The sequence below is a fragment of the Gopherus evgoodei genome, chromosome 11 (assembly GCF_007399415.2).
Source record: "Gopherus evgoodei ecotype Sinaloan lineage chromosome 11, rGopEvg1_v1.p, whole genome shotgun sequence".
In the NCBI taxonomy this organism is placed as follows: domain Eukaryota; kingdom Metazoa; phylum Chordata; order Testudines; family Testudinidae; genus Gopherus; species Gopherus evgoodei.
Window position 1 is genome coordinate 28,567,489 of NC_044332.1, and position 13,511 is coordinate 28,580,999.

The 13,511-nt window shown below is 45.8% G+C and overlaps 1 protein-coding gene across 3 annotated transcripts in view; it reads left to right on the forward strand.

Annotated features, from left to right (window-relative positions):
• Positions 1 to 2,180: 2,180 nt before the first annotated feature.
• HIBCH (3-hydroxyisobutyryl-CoA hydrolase) overlaps positions 2,181 to 13,511 on the forward strand; it is a 96,423-nt gene continuing 85,092 nt past the window's right edge. For 2 of the 3 annotated variants that reach the window (XR_004002564.1, XM_030579657.1), the window contains exons 1-6: positions 2,181 to 2,298; positions 5,537 to 5,579; positions 6,675 to 6,815; positions 8,208 to 8,292; positions 10,031 to 10,111; positions 12,409 to 12,461. Coding sequence is in view for 2 of the 3 variants with exons in the window: in XM_030579657.1 (XP_030435517.1) it covers positions 2,258 to 2,298; positions 5,537 to 5,579; positions 6,675 to 6,815; positions 8,208 to 8,292; positions 10,031 to 10,111; positions 12,409 to 12,461 (444 nt within the window). In the remaining variant the exon portion in view is untranslated. Of the gene's footprint in view, positions 2,299 to 2,374; positions 2,721 to 5,536; positions 5,580 to 6,674; positions 6,816 to 8,207; positions 8,293 to 10,030; positions 10,112 to 12,408; positions 12,462 to 13,511 lie in introns of those variants that run through there. The other variant, XM_030579658.1, reaches the window with a different exon arrangement.

Sequence of the window (13,511 nt, forward strand, 5' to 3'; positions counted from 1 at the left end):
TGCTGGGGGGAGCCAGGCTCGGTGGGGCTGGGTCGGGGTGCTGGGGGGAGCCGGGCTCAGTGTGGCTCGGTCGGGGTGTTGGCGAGAGGAAGCAGATTTGGGTCAGGGTGCTGCGGGGAGCAGGGCTCAGTGTGGCTAGGTCAGGGTGCTGGGGGGAGCTGGGCTGGGTGCTGGGGGGAGCCAGGCTCGGTGGGGCTGGGTCGGGGTGCTGGGGGGAGCTGGGCTGGCTCAGGGTGCTGGGGGGGAGTAGGACTTGGTGCGCCTAGGATGGAGTGTGGCGGGAACCGGGCTGGGTGTGGCTGGGTCAGGGCCCTGGGGGGAGCAGGACTGATCTGGGGTGCTGGTGGGAGCCGGGCTCGCTGTGGCTGGGTCGGGGTGTTGGGGGGGAGCCGGGCTCGGTCAGGGTGCTGGGGGGAGCCGGGCTCAGTGCAGCTGGGATGTGGTGCTGGGGGGAGCCGGGCTCGGTGTGGCTGGGTCGGGGTGTTGGGGGGAGCAGGGCTGGGTCGGGGTGCTGGGGGGGGAGCAGGGCTCGGTGTGGCTGGGTCGGGGTGCTGGGGGGGAGCCGGGCTCGGTGTGGCTGGGTCGGAGTGCTGGGGGGGAGCCGGGCTCGGTGTGGCTGGGTCGGGGTGCTGGGGGGGAGCAGGGCTCGGTGTGGCTGGGTCGGGGTGCTGGGGGGGAGCAGGGCTGGGTCGGGGTGCTGGGGGGAGTCGGGCTCGGTGTGGCTGGGTCGGGGTGCTGGGGGGGAGCAGGGCTGGGTCGGGGTGCTGGGGGGAGTCGGGCTCGGTGTGGCTGGGTCGGGGTGCTGGGGGGAGCCGGGCTCGGTGTGACTGGGTCGGGGTGCTGGGGGGGAGCAGGGCTGGGTCGGGGTGCTGGGGGGAGCCGGGCTCGGTGTGGCTGGGTCGGGGTGCTGGGGGGGAGCAGGGCTCGGTGTGGCTGGGTCGGGGTGCTGGGGGGAAGCAGGGCTGGGTCGGGGTGCTGGGGGGAGTCGGGCTCGGTGTGGCTGGGTCGGGGTGCAGGGGGGAGCCGGCTGGGTCGGGGTGCTGGGGGGGAGCCGGGCTGGGTGTGGCTGGGTCGGGGTGCTGGGGGGGAGCCGGGCTCGGTGTGGCTGGGTCAGGGCCCTGGGGGGAGCAGGACTGATCTGGGGTGCTGGTGGGAGCCGGGCTCGCTGTGGCTGGGTCGGGGTGTTGGGGGGGAGCCGGGCTCGGTCAGGGTGCTGGGGGGAGCCGGGCTCAGTGCAGCTGGGATGTGGTGCTGGGGGGAGCCGGGCTCGGTGTGGCTGGGTCGGGGTGTTGGGGGGAGCAGGGCTGGGTCGGGGTGCTGGGGGGGGAGCCGGGCTCGGTGTGGCTGGGTCGGGGTGCTGGGGGGGAGCCGGGCTCGGTGTGGCTGGGTCGGAGTGCTGGGGGGGAGCCGGGCTCGGTGTGGCTGGGTCGGGGTGCGGGGGGGGAGCAGGGCTCGGTGTGGCTGGGTCGGGGTGCTGGGGGGGAGCAGGGCTGGGTCGGGGTGCTGGGGGGAGTCGGGCTCGGTGTGGCTGGGTCGGGGTGCTGGGGGGGAGCAGGGCTGGGTCGGGGTGCTGGGGGGAGTCGGGCTCGGTGTGGCTGGGTCGGGGTGCTGGGGGGAGCCGGGCTCGGTGTGACTGGGTCGGGGTGCTGGGGGGGAGCAGGGCTGGGTCGGGGTGCTGGGGGGAGCCGGGCTCGGTGTGGCTGGGTCGGGGTGCTGGGGGGGAGCAGGGCTCGGTGTGGCTGGGTCGGGGTGCTGGGGGGAAGCAGGGCTGGGTCGGGGTGCTGGGGGGAGTCGGGCTCGGTGTGGCTGGGTCGGGGTGCAGGGGGGAGCCGGCTGGGTCGGGGTGCTGGGGGGGAGCCGGGCTGGGTGTGGCTGGGTCGGGGTGCTGGGGGGAGCCGGGCTGGCGCCTGGCTGCGGGAGCATGTGGCTACTCAGCGCGGAGCGCGAAGAGCAGCGGATGCGGGGGGGGGACCCTCCGCGACGCCCCCTCCGAGTGTCTGGGAGCCGTAGACCAGGCAGGGCCGCGCCGGTTCGCGTCCAGGCGACGGGTGACGCTCATACAGCTGGCCAGCAACCCCACAAACCATAGAGAAGCGAGCCGGGCTCTGAGAGACGTCACTTCCGCTTTCTATGACTTCCGCTGAGTGGTGTTATTGCTTGTTTCCGGTCTGTGCCGAGGAGGCGCGGCTTGGTGACGCACATTGGCTGCGCCGTCCTCGCCGGTGTGGCTGTCGCGGTTTCTCGTTGCCTACGAGGGATGGGTCCGCTAGTGGGGCTGGCGGTGAGGCAACTCCCCAGGTAACGCGAGCGGGAAACTGGCAGGGAGGGGCGCGGGAGTGCTCATAATGAATAGTTTGCTGTCTGACTGGATGGACATGTCACGTGGATTCCCTGGGTCTACTACCATTCAGTATTTTCACTTAGTGGTTTGGGTTACAGAGTAGAGCTAGTGCTGCTGACATCTGTAGATATTACCGTCTTGAGAGGGGTTGTAAGCACTTTGTAGGGCAGCATTAGCATGTAAAATCTTGATACTTGGAGAATTGGTCTGTGAGCAGCAAGATGAAATTCAGTAGAGGCAAGTGCGGAGTATTTTGCTTAAAAAGAGGGAAAAAAAATCAAATACACAGATACAAAATGGTACTGCAAAGGAGGACTTGGAGATTATAACAGATCGTAAATTGAAGGAGAGTCAGCAATTTGATGCTGTACCTAAACAGGTAAATGTCATTCTGGGAAGTATTAACAGGTTATTGCATGCAGCACATGGGAGGTAGTTGTATTGTATAGCTCTACTTGGCACTGGTGAGGCTTCAAGGTGGAGTATTCTGTCCGTTTTGGGGCACTGAACTTTAAGAAAGATGTGAGTAAATTACAGAGAGTCCAGTGGAAAGCATCAAACAAATGTTTTGGAAAACGTGTGCTATGAGGAAAGGTTGAAAGATTTGAGCATGTTTAATCTAGAGAAGAGGGAAAAAAAGAGTGAAGGGGAAAGTAAGTCTTCAAACATGAAAAAGGTTGCTATAAAGAGGACATTGATCAATTGTTCTCCATGTCCACTAAGCATAGGACAGGTAGTAATTGGCTTAGTTTGCAACAAGGGAGATTTACGTTGGATATTAGAAAAAAACCCAACAAACTTACTTTAAATATAGTTAAGCACTGGAACAAGCTGGTTCGGGAGGATGAGGAATCCTTGTCCAAAGTAGTAAAACCCCTGTCAGGGATGGTCTAGGTATACTTAATCCTTCCTCGATATTGACTGATGGACTAGATGGCCTCCTAAGGTCACTTTTAGTCCTACCTATCTATGATTAAAATGATCCTGGGGTGGGAGCAGCAACCTGCAGCATTTAACTTTTAAAACTCAACCTTTGGCATTTTGGGACCACTTGCCAATTATTCATGGCAGAATATAATACTCTTAAAATAGACAACAATAACATACAGTTTTTGAAGTGGAGTTCTGATAAAAGTGAAAAATCTGTATCTATGGGGCTATTTCTCACCTGGGGCTGTTATCCATTAGGTTGAGCACTTCTGAAAGCAACCTGGGAACAAATTCTAGGGGGCTGCACTTTCTGCTACTTCAAGTACTCCTATAATTCTCAGAGTACCATGGTGAGACCTTCCATTGGTCTGCCACTTTAAATTTAAGAGAAGGTAAGTCTGTTTGGCTTTTCTGCACCTGGGTACTTGTACTTGACCCCTTGTACTTGATCTTCTAGAGTTGATATTCTTGCTTCTCTTTCATTCACCTATTCTGTCAGTGCTTGCAGAGAGTTAATTGAGAGAAGACAGGAGATATCAAGGCCACAGTACAAGTGTGTTTGACAGCAACTTTCTCCAGCAGGGCCAACACAGACACAGTGCCCTCATTAGCCATCTTGTCCAAGAGGTTAGAGTCTGTGTTCTCTTTGTCTTTTAGCTACTTATGGAGCCCACAGTAGACAAATATATGTCTGTCGATTGTCCAGATATCGAGGGATACCTTTTACTGAGACTGGTTTTGGTCAGGGGCTCTGTATTACAGATGGAAATAGATATTAGCGGATGGATCTAGAGCTCAAGGGATCTGTTCCTCCAGGCCATGTAGCACCTCCTGGAGCTCATTTATGTTATGTTTTGTAAACTTTCACTTGTTGCAAAATGTAATGCAGGCCTAAAAGTAGTTGCCACCTACTTTTAAATATATTCTGTTAATGAACTTCAGTATGGAAATGCCAACAATAGGATAATATTGGGAATAAAATGAGGAAAATGGCATAAACTAGGGCACTGATAAGATGGTTGGTTGCACACTGGCAATTCATGTACAAAGTTATATACGACATCTTTTATAGTCAAACTGCCATAGTCTCTTGGTAAACTGAAAAAAAATCTGGTATCTTAGAACTCTGGCAGGTGTCATTCGGTCTGCTCCCAAGAATGGGGCAGGATAGAAAAGAGGAAGCAACTATGCAATATTCTCAAAACAAAACAGTTTATATATCCAACAAAATGACTATATGCAAAAATCTGCTCTCAGATACATTGATGTAAATTCTCCACAGCTCCTTTGATTTTAGTTGTTATTCTCAATGCACAGCAGAGAAGCTAGAGCAGATTGTCCCCAAATAACTAAATTTATATAATTGTCTCTAGAGGTTATGATAGGGGCAACTGAAAAAAATTGCAGTAATGCAAGGGCTAGAAAATGTGCCTGAAGCACTTAAACATGCACTGGTATTTTTGGAATATGCCTACTAAATATTGGACATTGAGCCAAGCTGCTGATTATAGCCAGGACTTCCTTCTGTATATGTGCAAACTTCCTTTGAAACTTCTAGGTACTTAAGAAATGACAGTGATTTGTAGGTGTTGACACATGCTATTTGTTTATTCTTTTTCCCTATTCCTTTAAAACCAACAACTATTTATTAATGCTAGAAACATGTTTTAGTATGTGTAAAAAAACATGTTATAAACCCATTGTAGTGATTAACAAGTCTGTTGTTTATGACTTTAAAGGGTGATTGCTTTTACATTATTCATAAGTTAGAACAGAGATTGGCAACCTTGGCACATGACCCTTCAGAGAAATCCGCTCGTGGGCCAGGACAGTTTGTTTACCTGCAATATCTGCAGGTTCGGCTGATTGCAGCTACCACTGGCTGTGGTTGGTCGTTCCAGGCCAATGGGGGCTGCAAGAAGCGGCAGCCAGCACATCCCTCGGCCTATGCTGCTTCTCACAGCCCCCACTGGCCTGGAACAGGGGACCATGGCCAATGGGAGCTGTGATCGGCCGAACCTGCGAATGCTGCAGGTAAACAAACCGTCCCGGCCTGCCAGCGGATTTCCTTGATGGGTTGCGTGCCAAAGGTTGCTGATCTCTGATTTAGAAGTTGAATTGTGTAAAGTTGTATATGTTAGGAAAACCTGTCACTGACTTGACATTTACAGCTAGAAACTTCTATAAAAGCTTAGTGGAACTCATTCAGAACATTTAATTTTTGAAATGCTTTAGCTACCATTGAACTTGGCTTTCTTGTTTCAGATTGAAGCCATTCAACAGATTACAAATAATACTACAGCACTTGGTAAGTATAGGATTCTATCTGGTAGCGTTAGAAACCGATTTGTAACTTCTACCCTTGTGTGACAGAGAATAACTGTATACACTTATTTAGTTTACCCAGTCATTGCAGCATTATATTGTAAATTCAGCTTTTTAGCGTTTAGGTCCAGTGTTGCCAGTTCCACTTCAGTTGGCGTTTACTACAAATTCCTCTTGCAATATGAATTTATGCTTATTAAATACAGATTTATTATTTTTTGGCATCCCACGTATTTTTAGTGATTGTTCTGTTTGTCTCAGTACACCTCTATCCTGATGTAACATGACACGATATAACAAGAATTTGGATATAACACGGTAAAGCTGTGCTCAGGGGGCTGGGGGGCAGGGCTGCACACTCCGGCGGATCAAAGCAAGTTCAAAATAACATGGTTTCACCTATAACGCGATAAGATTTTTTTGTTCTCCTGAGGACAGCGTTTTATCAGGGTAGAGGTGTAGTTTTAAACTGAATGTTTTCCAGTGTGCTAAAATTTTCTTCTGTATATTTTAGTTTGCTTACTCTACATTTTAGTTGAGTTATAAATTGAGATTGCTTATGAAAATTAATTTTCATAACTTTTGTATAATATTGCCAAACAGGATCACAGGCAAGGCCATTTGTCATGATCCGATGTGTACTGTGTTAGATGGTGAGTAGGAGAATAGAGGATTGTCTTGTACATCTGACTCATAACTGATGCAAGTGTTTTCAATGAAACAATATCACAACCATATGTCCTAAATAAAGACGTTGAGGAACATAATGTATTTCAGAACGTACAACACAAAAGCTGTTTTATTTCCAAATATTCAAATTAACAAGCTTGAAGCTAGTATAATATACTTAGTATGGCTTTAGGAGCAACATTAAAGAGTAGCTGAAATAAATCAGTCTTTAAATAATTTGAGAGATGCTTTGGAAAACGTCAGTCTAGAATTCTGTCAAAATAATTACAATGACTAACCACAGTTAAAGGGAGTTTTGAGAATGTTTATGGAATTCTACTCTATACTGTATGGTTACTCAACATTAAAGACATTGTTTTACTTGGTCTCCCTATTTTTGCGTGTACAGAGTATGTCCAAACACACAGATTCTACAGCTGAGGTGTTATTGGAAAAGAGAGGATGTGCTGGAGTAATAACTTTGAATAGACCAAAGGCTCTAAATGCATTCAATCTTTCTATGATTCGACAGATTTTTCTACAGTTGAAGGTTAGTGGCTTTATTTTAAACTCAGCTTAAATTCATACATCTACTAGCAGTTTTAAATGTAAAGCAGCCACTTTTTTTTGTTCTTTCTAATCAATCTGTAACTTCGTGTATGGCGTCACTGACCCAATCATTAAGACCCTACTTCAACAAGGTACTTAAACTTGCACCTAACTAAATGTTTGAGTAGTTCCATTGAATTCAGTGAAACTACTCACAGTTTTAAAGTAAGGCACGTCCTTAAATATCATCCTGACCTATGGATTAGATCAAAGAATCTATATTTGCATGGTAGTTTGGTTCCCCAAATAACTTCCTACATTTTAGTGAAATGCTGAATCATGTTGCATATGTGGTGATATGGATTCCTTTTTCCAAAGGTTATGTGAGCAGGGCTTAGGGTACGGGGTGGGGAGTACTTGAACTAGTCCAAATTCTGACTGTCTTAATGTAGAAATCATACCACTTTACTGGTATAGTTAAAGTGGTATGATTTCTACATTAAGACAGTCAGAATTTGGTATACTCGTATAGCTAAAGTGGTACAACCCCCTTCTTTAGTGCTGATGCAGTTACATTGGTATACATGTTTATATTGGTATAGCTTATTGCCATATGGGAAAAGGATTAAGATAGATGGATAATGCACTTTTTATAACTGCATCAACACTGGGGAGGCTGTACGACTAATTATTTCAGTTAAAAACAAAAACATGCTCCACTGATGTAGTTATACTGGTACAAAACTGTGTGTGTAGACCAGGCCTTAGTCAATTCATTTGGCTAAAATCCATCAGTCATGTACTTCCTGCCCAGTCTGTTTGGTCCTTTAACACCCTGGTCCTCCTACTGGCTGAACTTTGAGCCCCCGTTAATACCATCTGAATCATAGAGTCTTCTGCTGTGGAAGTGGGATAGCACTGGTAGGAGCTCCTCGTAGGCTGACTGCTCTAGGGTGTGGCAACTTCTACCAGGAAAGAGGACAATAGTCCTCACAGAGCACATACTTCTAATAGCAGCAAGTGCTTCCCAGCTGCTTCCCCTGTTTCTCTTCTGATGGTATTAACACTGGAGTTGTCTGTTTGCAGATTCAGGAAGACCTTTTTACGTCAGTTAAACCTTCCAAGCATGAACTGAATGTTTCTTCAGGGGGAACAAACTTGTTTTTTTAAGAGGGAAATAAAAGATTCGGCAGATGTTGATGGCACCCACCCAGGGGAGATTTCTACTCAGCTGTGTTAATGGATTTTCCAAGTCCTGCCTTTTGTACGTTGTTAGGGCTCATTTTCTGGAAGCAGTAAGAAGAATGACCAAAGACAGCATTTGAGAGAAGTTGTGTTTTTAAGTGAATTTTTATATATTGGGGAATAATATTTCATTTGTCCTTCCTCTTAGACATGGGAGAAAGACCCTGAAACCTTTCTAATAATTATAAAGGGAACTGGAGGAAAGGCTTTCTGTGCAGGAGGTGATATCAGAGGTAATGACTTGAGAATGTGCTGAATTCACACTGGTCACTATTTATTTTGCAATTGTGACATACAACTTTCAGTGATTAGTTACGTCAGTATCCATATCCTTCATTCTAAGTATAGGGCATACTTGAATTAGTGAGATTGAGGTAAATAGATACTGTTGTGCAAGAAACATCAAGATTTTAATGTGGCCACTGTAAAACATGTATGAATTGTATATGAGCTGCTTTTCAGCTTATGTAGATAATACAGAGATAAAGCAAAACTGTATTTGCCCTGGGACAGCAAAATTGTGTTACAATGGTTGAAAAATAAACTCCGTATGAATAGCTGGCTAACGCTTAATACTAGGCATGACTGAAGTGAATGTGGTAGGAAGAGGGAAGCACTTTGAAGAACTTGCCTCCTCAGAAATATCCCTTGCTACTGAGGGCATCTGTCCTTGCAGTCTGGTGGCCCTGTTAGACAACCCACTGATACTGAAGACCCAAATAGTCATGGCAGCAAAAAAACCTCCTTATTTATAACTTGCTATAAAGATTGTACCCTATTAGGCAGATCTGACCACAGTGATCCATGCATTTGTGAGCTCTCAGCTGGATTACTTTAACTCAGGGGTGGGCAAAACTTTGTGGCCTGAGGGCCACATTGGGGAATAGAAATTGTATGGCGGGCCATGAATGCTCACAAAATTGGGGTTGGGATGCAGGAGGGGGTACAGGCTGTGGGGTGGGGCTGGGGATGAGAGGTTTGGGGTTCAGGAGGGTGCTTCAGGCTGGGATCAAGGGGTTTGGAGAGTAGGAGGGGGATCAGGGCTTGGGCAAGGAGTTGGGGTATGGGGAGAGGCTCAGGGGGGCACAGGCTCCGAGTGGTGCTTACCTCAGGCAACTCCCAGAAGCAGTGGCGTGTTCCTTCTCTGGCTCCTATACACAGATACGGCCAGGCGGCTCTGCATGCTGCCCCATCCGCAGGCACCGCCCCTGCAGCTCCAACTGGAGTGCGTAGGAGCTGGAGCGGAGCCATGCAGCAGCTTCTGGGAGCCACTTGGTGCGGCCCCTGACCCAGGTCCCTAGCCGGAGTGGGGCCGAGCCGCCTGGTGCAGCTCGCGGGTCGGCTTAAAATGGCTCCAGGCCGCAGGCCATAGTTTGCTCTCCCCCTGCTTTAGCTCATTTAAGAACAAACCATGTAGCCTGAAAATGCAACAGCCTGTGTGCTTGTTGAAACTAGTGTCCTCTCAGCAGTGGGTCCTCATTTTCCAGTATTCAGAATCTTCAGTAGGAATGTTTTTATCGATCTAGGAAATTGGCTTTCCCTTTAGGATCATAACCTCCCGTGATCATCCCAGTGAATGAAAACTATGAAGCTGTCAGCCAGTAGAAAAGGCTAATGAATGCCAGAAGTGTAACTTTTATGAGAGCTGGATGTAGATTATTGGATATGTTCCCACAAGAAATTAGTGGGGGAAAATATTTTTATTATGATACATAACTTAAGGAAGATATTGATCGTAATTAAAATAATTGTTTAGGTCTATTGGTAATTGCCACACTTCCATTTGCTGCACTGGAATGCTGCAGAAAACAGGGTCCCCTCCTGCAGAATTTAAGTCCATCTTGCAGAGTACACAAGACCTTGCTTATTGTGAATATTTATTATTATTAGACCATTTTTGTTGTGCTTGTTAAATTTTACAAAATTTTTAATGCAATAATTTTTAGTTTGAATTTTGTCTTATTTTACTAGCTATCACAGATGCAGGAAAAGTTGGAGATAGGCTAACGCAAGATTTCTTCAGAGAAGAATACATCCTGAACAATGCTATTGGTATGTGTGCACAAAGCAATTTCCAAATATAAAATACCGCTAGAATATTTGTGGGTTTGATTTTTCACAATGGGGGCTCTAAAGCATAAATTCAACACTTAATTTTATAGAACTGGTAAGAGGTAAAGATGAAATTGGAAGGTATTAATTTTTCTGACTAAATGCCAGTTTTGGTAACCCATCTCTAATTTGGCAGTTGGGAATCCCCTTGTAATTTTAGGATGGGGGTAAGTATGGTATTCATTTCCCATTTTAAACTGTTAAACAACTTCTCCATTTCATCTTGGGGGTTGTCAGTACCTATATTTCAGTGATGGGGAAAGTGATTCCTAGATTTGCAGTTGAAGTATTCTAGATAATTGTGAAGTATTATTTGTTTAGTTTAGAGAAGACACTAAGACGACGTGACAAGATACATTATTAGACAGTAAATACAGCAGTGCCCATTTTATGTCAGAATGAAATGGGAAGGCAACACTGCTTTGCTACAAAATGTTATGCAATGAGTAGAGTTCCACTGATTATTACTGTGGCAAAGGGTTTAGTAGGATTCAGAAGAAGATTGGACCTTTGTGAATAATCTATTTAACAGTCAGAATATAAACTGTACATGGGTTATTAACACCTCATTCTTCAGAACACAAGTCAACCACTAGCAGTTTGGAGTCAGGAAGAAGCTTTTCCTGCAGACATGTTTAATTGAATATTCTGGGCTTTATGCCTTCCTTGGCAGCATCTGGTACTAGTGACAGTCAGAGAGACAAGATACTGACTAGAGGGACCACTGTTTTGATGTTGTATGGCAACTCAGGTGTAGCTAAAGGATATTTTCAGATTAAAAATTCATCTTTCTGAAAAGTTAGTGTGTTATCTGACAACACCATTGGATTATTAAAACTGAGGCCTGGTTTACAGTAAAATAAAAAAAATAGGTTGACTCACTATGGTGCTCCTGGTTGTGAAAAATCCACACCTCTGAGGGTTGTAGTTAAGATGACCTAATCCTGCATATAGGCCATGCTGCAGGAGGTGGATTACCTGCATGGCAATGGGAGAACTTCTGTTGGCATAGGTAATGTCTGCGCTGATATGCTACAGTGGCACCTCTGTAGCATTTTAAGTGTAGACAAGCCCTGAGAATTTAACAACTTATTTGTGTTGTTTTTGCATCTAATTTCTGTGTTATCCCACCTTTTGACTAGAAAAGATAAACAAGTCAGTTTTACTTTCTTGTTCTCATGTTCTTGCAGATTGTGACAATGTTTGTACAGTAAAGAACACAGGGGACTTTAAGTAAATCTTTTCCATTGGCTTTAAAGCACATACAAGTGTTTCTGTTGATCATGGCTTTATTAAAAGCATATATAAAGCAAATGTATATTTTTGCTAAATTTGCTCTGATAGCATTTCTGAGTAAGATTTTCAGAATGTCAGTTTGTACATGTGCAATTTTGTATTATGTATTGAAAGCACCTCTAGTGCTTATCTAAAGTTGTCAGCAAATAGTGCATCTCATTTATTCAGTCAAAGTGGAGATGTAGTACAAAAATCACCTTAACAGCCCAGGCAATAATATTGCATGTTCATCTAGGGTGATGGGGTCAAAGTGCACTTCCTTTGTTATATCTGATAAATACTATTTCTCACTACAGGATCCCCACACTGAGTAGTGTAACACCCTCTTATAAATACATATACACAAAGAGACAGTTAAAATTGATGTGGGAACTATAACTACATTTTCATGCATTTTGTTGCTATTTGCTATAACAGCATGGGTTGAGATTTAGCAGTTTATTAGATTTAATTAAAAATACTGACAAAAAAACATAGCTTCATTAAAAAAAGCTGTCCTCAAAGGAACTGAGAACTTGGTTTTATTCCTCCTAAGTTACTCTGGATGCTTAGGTATTCACACACTTACAGTCTTAAGAATAATGTAAGTTTGTTTACTGGTTGCTTTATAAATGCATTCTTAAGCATGATAGAAGTGTTTCTAGAATTCACCCCCTAGAGAATTAACTGACAAATCATACTGAAGTTTATTCATATAATTTATGAACTACTTCAAGTACCTGTACTGTTGGGTGGTGACATCAAATAACTTTATTCATTATGAATTTAACATCTTATCCTTTTATCTCTTTGTTGTATAAAGTAATTTGTTAAAAACTACAGCCAGTTAAGAGAAATATTTGTGGTATCTGTGCGTTACAGGTATTTTCTTCTAGGGTGGGGTTAAGCGTACATTCCTACAAAAATATATTACTTATGCCTAATTGTTACATTTCTGTTAGGTACCTGCCAGAAGCCGTACGTGGCACTTATTGATGGGATTACAATGGGAGGTGTAAGTAAAATATTTTTCTAAGTGAGACAGTTGAGATGGCTTGTCTATGTTAATGTAATATTTGATTAAAAATATTGAGTGAAGCAAGATTGACAGTTTCAAGAAGTGCATACAGTAACTTTTTGCTTAACTTTGTAGTTATGTGCCTGAAAAATGCTACTTTAAGCTAAGTGATGTTAAGCAAATCCTAGCAAGGTTCTAGGGAAATATTTTTTGCCAGACAAAAGACTATATATATTTTTGTAGGAATGTACACACACACACACGTACATTTTAAACAAAAATTTAATACTATACTGATTATAATGATAATTGTGAAGCTTGGTTGAGGTGATGGAGTCAGAGGGTGAGATATTTCCCAGGGAATGCCTTGCTACTAAATGATGAACGAACACCTGGGTGGTCCCACAAGGGTTAACATATTGTTGTTAATGTAGCCTCACACTCTACAAGGCAGCACGAATGGAGGGAGGAGACACAGTAGAGGCATGGCAGTGGTTGCAAACATTCCCTGCGGAAACTAAACCTGATGATGAACCCACGCTATCCCACTGGCATGCACCACTCCCTCCACTTTCCACAGTGCTGGGCAGGAGGGGGGTCCATGTGAGACAGAGACAGAGACACACACTGTGTGTGTGTGTGTGTGTGTGTGTGTGTGTGTGTGTGTGTGTGGGACACACACACACACACACACGTGCATTGACCCTTTAAGTACACTGACCCCACTCTAAGTACACTGTCTTTTTAAGTAGATCAGCAAGTTGAGACAACAGCTGTTGCCAGCAAGCTCCCTCCATCCTGAGCCCTGTCCTGTCCCCCCTGTTCTGTGGAAATGGGGTACAGGAGCAGGAGGGGAGTGGGAGACACTCTGACATCAGCACCCCTCTTAACCCTCACCCCTGCACAGCAAGCAGGTGGCTCCCAGGAGCAGCTCCAAGGCAGAGGGCAGGAGCAGCACATGGCAGTGGGGGGAGGGACAGCTGAATTGCAGGCAATTGATAGCCTACTGGGCAGCTGCTACATAGGGAACCTAGGGGAGCTGATAGC